We start from the raw sequence: 9,885 nt of genomic DNA on the forward strand, positions 1-9,885 counted from the left end.
TACTTGCCTAGAACTCCTTCAACATGAACAGTATCATAGTCACCACAATTTCATTTGCTAATTACATCTTAAGAGAAAAGAAAAAAAAAACGTGTTTTTTAATTCAATTTACGGCCAATAAATTGATTATTAAATACATACACTAAAAATCTTTAACAAAAATCTAAAATTTACTCAAAACAAATTATTCTTCTGTTCTTTTTTAGTGTAACTATTACCATGATCACCACCAACGACGTTGATGACAAAAATGATGCTGGACAAGATTATATAGCATCGTGATAGTGACTAAAATGACCAACTTTGGGTGTTGGATATCCATTGTTGTTAAATCAACTATGACTTATTTAGTTTTTTAATTTATTTATTTTAAATAACCTGGCATAACCCAAAATAAACATAGCAATGAAAAAAAGTAATTAATCGTATCATGTTATATCATATAATTTGTGTAACTTGAGGCTCATTTAGAATAAAATAGATTATAATATATTGAGGATATTATATATTAATGGCTTAGGATGCTAATTTATTTGATTTCGGGTTAAAAGTCACATGGGACTTCTAGCTCTAATTATTAAATGTATTTATTCTTAAACTTGAATTTCTGAGTTTGAAATCTCATGTCCTCCAATATTTAATAAAGGAGAACTTATATTTAGGTCATTTAATTTAACAATTTATTGATTAAAGCTTTATGATTTTTAAAATTTTAACTAAAGTCCAATAATATTGTAACTATTTCATATTACATAATATTGGTCTATTAGTTTTAATTTTTTCCACACATATTAGGTGTTGAGCCCTTGATAGTTATTTTTGAGTGTTCGATAATGCATTTTTACTTGTCTCAAGTCCTGATTTTTCGGCTTTATATTAGATTTTAACTTTGAAATTTTGGATATGCCCAAAATCTCAGAGTTAAAACCTAACATATAGTCTCCACAAATCTCATTTTATACTCTAGAAAGGTATGAAGTGAATTTATACCTTATACCTTTAAAAAATAAAAAAATAATGACATATTTCTTGAACAAAGCAACGGCCAAAAGACTTTATTTAGAACAAATAAGGGCTTTATTTAAAAATAAAAAAAGTCATAAATGTTTTTTTTTCTAAATAAGAAATGTTAGAAGGATTAAATTCTAATTTAGAAACAGGTTAAATAGGTTTTACATTTCATGTTATTTGATTAGAACAACCTAATTGGTTAGTTATTAAAGGAATTACAGAAATCGTGTGGTGTTATTCGATTAATAAGCGGATCATCCTTGTGTTGGGTCATTGCCACAAATACAATTAGTGAAACGAGTATGCAACTTGTGTCTGTATGAACTCAACGTAAAACCTAAATCTCAACACAATTTCGACACGACCCGCTTGTATGAATTGCAGTCCCTAATCGTGACTCATGAGCTCCCCACACCCTAAGCCACATCATTAAGGGCCCGTTTGTTTCACCTTCTTAGTAGGGATTGGCTTAGTTAAGACCCTAAGCCCATGTTTGGTGAGAGTAGGATTAAAAAAAGAGGGGCTTAGTGAATCCCCTCTAACTTAAATGAACCTTCTTAGATGGGCTTAGTGAAACCCATGAGAAAGTGGAGGTTTAGCTAAGAACCTTCTTGGCTTGTACTAGCTAAGACGCACCCCACCCGAGCAACCATCCCCAGCCCGTCCTTCGCTTCTCCCCCCCCAACCCAGCACATCCCCACCCCACCCCCCAGCCCAGTCGCACCCCCCCCACCCAGCCCCCCAGTCGCACTCCGCCCACCCAGCTCCGGCCCCATCGCACCCTCCACCCAGATCGTACTCCGCCCACCCAGCTCCGGCGGAAAGCAGAAGCAGAAGCTCCAAGTGAACGCACACTTGATCGGGACTCGACCATCAGGAAGGACTCGCGATTTCACATGGGTTCAGGCCTTGTCAGTGATGTTCGAAACTCACACCCTGGTCATTGCAGCGAAGAGGGTCTCAAAGTGGGATGACAAAGTTGATGCTGTCATGGTGAAATGGGATGGTGAGGCTATTAGCATCCCCACCGACGGAGAGGCCGAATGGAGGACTCATGGGGACGAAAGAGAGGTAATCATCGAAAGAACAGACGACACAAACAACGTAAGAGTCACGGTCTCAGGGCTCCTGGAAATGGACATAAAGGTCAGGCCTATTGGAGAAGAGGAAAACAGAGTTCACAAGTACCAAATACCAAGTGATGACACTTTTGCTCACTTGGAAACACAGTTCAGATTTTCCAATTTGTCTGATGAGGTGGAGGGAGTTTTGGGCAAGACTTACAGGCCTGGATATATTAGTCCAGTCAAGAGAGGAGTCCCAATGCCAATGATGGGTGGGGAGGACAAGTACCAAACCCCATCTCTCTTTTCACCTCTCTGCAAGGTTTGCAGGTTCCAAACAACTACTCAATCTCAATCTGGGCTTGCACAGTACTGATAATCATCAACATGGGTTTTCTTAATTGTTTTCATTGATCAGGTGTTTCATTTATAAGCATCTGGTTTTTGGGTGACTAATTTAATTAGCATAAAAACAATATTGGAATTGTTCAAAAAATTCAACAGTAAATAAGAAAGTTATAGCATTTTAAAAGTGGTCACCCCAATTCATTGCATTGAAACTATTTTAAGAGATTTTATAATTTAATTATTTAGGTCTTCAAACTAAATTGAAATTTTTTTATAATTAATATGTTTAATTATTTTAAAAATTAAATATGGGGATTTATGATTTTGTTTCAAAAATTAATTTTCCAACTTGTTAGTCCTGCACTGCACCAAACATAGGACAAGACTATTTTCATTATCCAGGTTGTTAGTCCTGCACTACACCAAACATAAAGGCAGTTCTTAGCTAGCTTAGTCCATGCCAAGCTAGTCCATGCCAGTCCCGATAGCTAGTCCATGCCAAGACAGTCCTGTGAAACAAACGAGGCCTAAGTGAGAGCATCACCATTTTCCACTTCTGTCCTTCAATTCCCCCCTCTCACCCTCAGCTCAAAAGCGCGTCCGAATAAACAATCCAAACCTACAAACCCTATCTGAATAAAACAATTATCTATAAAAACCCAAAACAAGAAAAAGGAAAAAGCCACGCGAGCAAGGCCCAACAGTGCCACGTATGCAGAGTGTGGTGGCCCACAGAAAACACACAAATAGAGAGAGAAAGAGAGAAATCCACACAAAGAGGAAGAAGTGGAAGGGGCTTGTGGCTTGTGACTTGTGAGAGTTGTTGCGAGAAACACAAAAAAGGAAGCATCAACCACATATAAAAGCATCCCCCTCGTTGTAATTTATATTCTTCTTTCTTTCTTTCTACACACACAACCCACATAAAAGATTTTCTCTCTCTCTCTCTACCTCTCTCTTTCGCCACCCTCTTTCTCTCTCTACACAACCAACTAGAAAAAGAAACCCAAACAAACGAAACGCAAGCACATACAACGCCAACACTATGGCCACTGCATCAGCTACTGAAGACGACGATTGGGTCAACCTGGCCTTCACCCACGACGCCGTCGTCGCCGACCTTCTCCTCCACCTCACCCGCACCGAGCCGCCGCCGCAGCCACTGTCCAAGCGCAGCAGCCTGCACACCCTCCCGGCTCTCCAGCTCGACTGGAGCGTGCGGCAGAGGCGCTCCTCCAAGCACGTGCCACGTCACCACCACCTCCATGTGGACGACAACGACGCCAACAAGAAGAAGAAGGGCGAGCCCGCCGCCAGAGCCAGCCCCACCACGCCGCTCTCCTTCAGCGGCGCCACCACTTCGGTAAGCGGCGCCGCCATCGACGGCTCGGAAGAGTCCAGCAAGCCCCCCAAGCCCATCGACGCCGCTAGATCTAAGGTCTGTCTCTGTCACTGTGGCTTTTGTTGTGTCTGACTCATTTGGAGTCGGGTCGGATTCGTGGGTCTGGGTTCGGTGTCGTGTGTTTTAGTGGCTTTTTAATGACGAAAATACCCCTGGAAAGGTTGGATATTTACAGTGGAAAAAGGTTCAGTTTTCGGGACGAGTCAGATGGGATAGATTTGCCTGGCCTTGGGCACCTGTCAGATTCCAACTGTTCGTTTTCTTTCCCATGCCCCATTATAGCCCCGTCCGTATGCATGGGGATGCTTCGTGGCCGCCGAGGCCAATTCGGTCATTTTGCTGACCGGACCGGTCCTGTATTCGCCGGTCGTGTTTGGACTGGCTGTTGTCGTTTTACCACTGTCAACATCTTTCTGGACCGAAATGCCCTCACCGTTCCCATTAATTGACCTTCCATTTAAAAAAATCGTTCGATTTTTATTTCCCTTCTCAGTGAAAATAGGTGACTTCCGTTCAACGCAATGAACGCATGGATTCAGAGAGGACTCGATGACACTTTCACGTTTTGTTTTGTTTTGTTTTGTTTTTTTTTTCTCATTTATTTTCCGCTCCCTATCACGCTTTTTTCATTCGGAAAGACCAAAATACCCTTTTGTTGAAGGGCATTTTCGTCATTCAAAAAAGTCTCAGCCAACCCCAGGAAATGTCCAACACTCTCCAACCCCAACTCCTAGTGTCGGAGTCAACACAGTACCCCATTGGCATTTGGCAGGTTTTTTTCTCAAAATGACGCAACTCTCCTCGCTAAAGTCAAACCGTACTCAATGCTTTAAGGGCATTTTGGTCAGAGAAATACATCGTCACCTGCTTTATCGGTGGCGTGTTTTCGTGGCAAAATAGGTCTACGTGTTCAGTGTGTGGTTTGGTGTGGTGCTGGTAGTGGTTGTGTGTGCAGCAGCGTAAGAAATGGTTAGGTGTGGTCGGCCGCAGTTTGGCGTTTCCTGCGGGCGCATACTAAAAAGCCAAATCGACGTCGTTTCTACGCCAAATAACACCCGGGGAGAGAGGCGTATTAAAATAAGACAAAAAAATATTTGTCTGTTATTGTATCTGCATGACAGCTTGATCGGCAACCCTTCTTTTATAGAAAGCTTGGATCCAAAAGGCTGTTGTTCTAGCTTGAATGACAGCCTGGCATGTTAGGGTTTCAATGTTTGGTGGGGTCCAAAAAAGATTAGAATTTTGAGTCAAATAATATATATATTTTTTATATATATATGGGATTGAGAGTTGAAACTTGAAAAGATTTTCAAATGGGACAAGTGCTTTGTTTTTTGGGGTATCAAATAGTGAGAGACACTGTAGAAGTGGCTCTTGGGTGGGAAGACCACCTTTGTCACCCAAATTGTTAATGATACAACAAGCTCACTTCTTGTTCTTTGGTATCAACCAAACTCAGAAGGCCTTATCATTATCAACTAACATTAGGGCCATCAAGGATTTTATTTATTTATTTTCCTTTTACCTTTTTCCTTTTTCTTTGGGTTAAGAAATGAAATGAAATCTCTACCAGTATGTGTGGGATGCCCATTTGAAATGGTCTTAATGTGAATACATGACCAGTGAAGCGCATGTTGTCACGAGCAAGTCATGAGAGACCCTTTTTTAGGCCTTGGAGCGTTGAAAATTTCTGGATTTATTGCTGCGTGGACCATGTAGTGACTTCCACACAACCACATGTGTACTTGGGTTCATGCTCGCAGGGTTTTGCTTTCTTGTATTTGTTCACCTCTAAATTTAAAATAAACTTTTACCTTTGTCTCATTATGAAACGGTGTTACCTGCACATGCTTATTTTGTTTTATAATTTTAAGCTGTTTGAGAGCCTTAGTTTCCTAACAGTGAAACTTGCTGAAAAATGCTTTGTTGACTAATTTTGTTGTTTTATGTTGGGTGTGTGTAGGTTTCTGTTAGAAATGAAACAACCACTTCCAAGAGGCCAAGAAAGAAGAAGGTAAATTTATCATATGTATTCTTTCCACGAGGGACGATATTCACGAAAGGTTAATGACATATTGTTTGAACAAAAAGAAAGTCCAACAAAGGATATTAATGTGTTATGGCTAACAGATATCTTACCTTAAAGTCTTAAACCACAACTGCCCAAGTACGATTAATGTATCATGGACAGTGCATACACTATATAACATATCTTTGCTTCTTAGATCATAAAAAAGTCAAAAGAAAATGACCTTGATTGGGCTTAAATTTGGGATCTTTAATTTACTGCATGTACCAAGCTTTACCTTTGGAATAAATAACTCAGTGGTTGCAGTTACTCTTTCTTCTACGCGCAACGGCATACCAGTAATTTCTATGACTGATTTCGTAGACTACTATTGCTAAAACTAGTATTATAGGAGGTCTAGTTTTGAATGATGTAACCAGTCTAATTGTATGTCTGCCAGTGGAATTTGTTGTTGAAAAGTAAATGGGAGTACATCTCATTCTCAATGTCACGTGACAAACTTGGACGAGGCACCAAAACTAGTATACTTAGTTCTCTATGTAAAAGAATTTTGTGGGTCGAATGTATGAAAAACCTTACTGCCATTACCTTGCCATTTGCTTGAGGAAGAAGTGTTTTAAGGCTATGCATTTCCCCTCAACTCCCCTGTTCTTTCTTTTGTTTGTTTAGATTCATATCTCATAGTGTAGTAGTGTAGTAAAGATGTTCTCATGGCTGCATGCAGACATTAGCTGAACTTAAAGAGGAGGAGAGTCTGCTGTTGAAGGAAAGACGAAATTTGAAAAATGTATGTGTCTCTGAGAAAAGATACCTATTCCTTTCATCTTCCTTTAAGAAAAGATACCTGAATATTGATTTCTTAAATCATCCTCTGAGCAGGAACTGGCAACTCTACACCTCACTGTTGAGAAACAGAGGGCCGCAAACGAAAGCTTGAAAAAAATAAAGGTGAAATGCTACTACTATACTCTTTTAACTATATATATGTGTGTGTATGTTTATCACCCCTGCATAATTATATCCAACTTAAGATGCATTTGAATTTTTGTGAAACTTAAAGTGAAACCAACTGATTCATTTTTGTCTCATAAAAACAATTCATTTTTGTATGTGCATATATACGGATGTTATTGTGTAATAGACCAATTGTTTTACCTAGTTGATATATTTGGGTCAATACATGATAAATGCAACATGGTTTAGTTGTCATACCCAAATCACTTTGCATGTTTTATCAAATTCTCAATTTGATTAAATATGACTAATTATCGAAAACTAGTCCAAAGATTTTGTTTATGCATGGCATTGCACATGGTCTGACAAGGGTTGACTTGACATTTGAGGAATGCCCAATCTCCATTAGCTAATGTATGCTGACATGAGGTGCTGATTGTGCAACCTAATGGCGTTATGTTATCTTAGATTTTTATTTAAATGAGAAGCTATGATAGTCAGAGAAAATGCAACCATTGGAAAATAAAGGCTTCCAATGTGTTTTTGTGAAAAATTGATCCTTGCATGTTAAAGAGTTAACATCACTGAAAGCATAGGATAATATTTATGCCTAAAATGTGCTGATTTTCTTACCTTTTTTTGGGTAGATTTCACTGTCTTAGATGATCCTAGAACTTCTAGTCATCTCAAAGGAGTGATTAACGTCTCCATTTTTGGGGCCTTTGTCGCATCATTTACGATTGCAGATGTCAATGTCGTGAAAGTTATTAGGTAGACTTGTAGTTGTGTCTGCTTAGAGTTGTTAATTTGATACAGATCAAGTATCAGAACATTTTTACATCAGTGCAAAACCTTTCTCATTCCCTTATTATCACATTCATATAATTGACTTAAAGAAGTCCACATCGCTAGGTCTCAGAATTTATACATCTGGACATTATGTATATATAATGTATGCATGATGTGGTAAGAATATATTATAGACAGGTACAACATGGATTTTAACAGTGGTTTCCTGTTTCGTTACAGCTTGATTTGCAGTTGCAGCAGACGACGATGAAAGTTTCGACTTCAGCTGCATCTGGTGAAGCCGTTTGGCACCAACTTAAGCAAGTAAATGCAGTTGGTGACCCTACTACAATCATGCCAACAAGTGTCCATTGCAATTATCTGAGCGCTTCACAAAGCTCCCGTCCACCAAATGTTTCTTGCAAGGTACAAGAAGTTGGCAGCAAAGAAGCTGCCTTCCCACTCCCTGATTTAAACCTTCCATTTGAAGACGATCGTAACTCTGAGGTTTTATATGGAATGAGCTGAGAAGATTCAAACGTATACTAATATTCAGTCTTTTTCTAATTATGCGGCATCAAGATCATCATCAGCAACATTTGGCTTAATAAGATATAGTTCATCCATTCATCCTAACTGTGTTGTAGGTTGACAGACTGAAAGTGTAAGTATAAAAACCAGTTTACCGTGACCGCTTCATGAAGTGAATGCGGATATTTGTTGCTTCATGCATGAAAGCAAAGCACTGAGGGTAGTGTGTAGAGAACTAGAGTTCCTAACCCATTAGTTAATACATTCTTCCTTTTTCTGGTTTCTTCTATATTTGTCTGAACTCTGAAGTCCTATGGGGATATTGACTGCATAGTGTAATTACTCCATAATTAATTTTTTTTTTTTACTCCATAATTAATTTTAATCTCAGCCTACTTTGAAAATACCGTTGGTTCTTGTATTTTATGTTATTTTTGGTCTTTGTTGTCTGTACCTTTTTTGGGGTCCTACTCCCTCCACTATAATATTATTTCCCTTGGTTTCCCAATGGAGTTATAGATCGATAATAGATGGTCTCATTTTAATTGAAGGGCTGAGATTATTTTGGAAGATGTTTGTTAGGGGCAAGTTTGAAGGGTAGGTTGCTTTAAATTTCTGAAGGGGTAACAGTTCACACGTATCTCCGCAAGATGGGTTTGTCAGTATGCTTTTTTATTAGTAGGGGGTTGGCAGACTGCTGCATATAGATCTCAAGCTCCAAACTCCTTATTTTTTACATTTTCTTCTTCTGAATACAAAAAGACTATTAGTAAAGTATTTTTTTTTGATGCATTGTTATTTCCCAAAAAAAGAAAAACAGTACATATAAAAAAAACTTATATATGAACAAATCTTTATGTTAGTAGTGGAAAAGTGAATCCATCAAAATTTAAGAGCTAAAAATGTGTTTATATGTCATGCAATATTAGTATGATAGAATTCTTTTGGATTCATAACAATATTATTTGTTGAAAGCCTGAATAAATTAAAAATTATATATCACTATCAGGTGTTGTAGAATAACCATGAAGTGAGAGAAACAAACACGTTTACCGTCCTATTATATATATATATATATATATATATATATATATAGTTCTTAGTGATGGATTATTTCATCATACTTACAAGGTAACTTTAGAAAACTGACAATATTAGTAAGTGGAGCCTGAATAATTATATATATAATCGTAACTCGTTATCGTAGCCAAGAGGCACGACTAAAGCATCGATCCACCACTCAACTACCAAGCCATGGAGAAAAAGTTTTATAAAAAGAAAAAAGAAGAAGCCATGGACATAGTCATTTGATTGGTAGTATCAGAGTCAATACCGTAGAAGGACACATACATTTTCCTCGGAATATTAATTGCAATTGTGGATGAGTTTGAAGAAGAGGCATATTGCAATAACCACCATGAGTGTATTGATTTTGGTTATACTTGCAATTAGTGTTGTGCAAGCTACTGACCCTCCCTCTCCCTCTCCCTCTCCCTCTCCATTTTCTTCCCTTCCTGTGCCTGTTGTCTCTTCCACTGGATCACTTGATTTTGTTTATACCCAAGAATGCTTTGAAAGGTATAAACCACACTGTGACGTGTACAAATTATGCGAGGCCAATGCATACATCCATTGTTTGAAGTCAATTATAATAGAATGCACTAAGGAACTCAGCGAAACCTCACTTGTGCATGGTTGTACTTTTGGTTGTGTAGAATCAATGGGCCACAATCTTGGATATGGTACTACTACTTTCT

The 9,885-nt window shown here is 38.5% G+C and overlaps 1 protein-coding gene across 1 annotated transcript; it reads left to right on the plus strand.

Moving 5' to 3' along the window:
* Positions 1–3,330: 3,330 nt before the first annotated feature.
* LOC147286960 (uncharacterized) lies at positions 3,331–8,523 on the plus strand. The gene is made up of 5 exons (XM_086241150.1): positions 3,331–3,861; positions 5,789–5,839; positions 6,579–6,641; positions 6,734–6,802; positions 7,838–8,523. Exons 1-5 carry the CDS (start codon positions 3,469–3,471, stop codon positions 8,123–8,125), a joined length of 864 nt encoding a protein of 287 aa, XP_086097276.1. The 5' UTR covers positions 3,331–3,468; the 3' UTR covers positions 8,126–8,523.
* Positions 8,524–9,885: the final 1,362 nt, after the last annotated feature.

The sequence above is a fragment of the Dryas octopetala genome, chromosome 4 (assembly GCF_963921425.1).
Source record: "Dryas octopetala chromosome 4, drDryOcto1.1, whole genome shotgun sequence".
Taxonomy (NCBI): Eukaryota; Viridiplantae; Streptophyta; class Magnoliopsida; order Rosales; family Rosaceae; genus Dryas; species Dryas octopetala.

Coding starts and splice junctions, on each gene's coding strand:
- LOC147286960 (XM_086241150.1), top strand. CDS start 3,469: ATGGCCACTGCATCAGCTACTGAAGACGACGATTGGGTCAACCTGGCC. Junction 3,862..5,788: donor TCGACGCCGCTAGATCTAAG/GTCTGTCTCTGT, acceptor GGGTGTGTGTAG/GTTTCTGTTAGAAATGAAAC. Junction 6,803..7,837: donor AAAGCTTGAAAAAAATAAAG/GTGAAATGCTAC, acceptor GTTTCGTTACAG/CTTGATTTGCAGTTGCAGCA.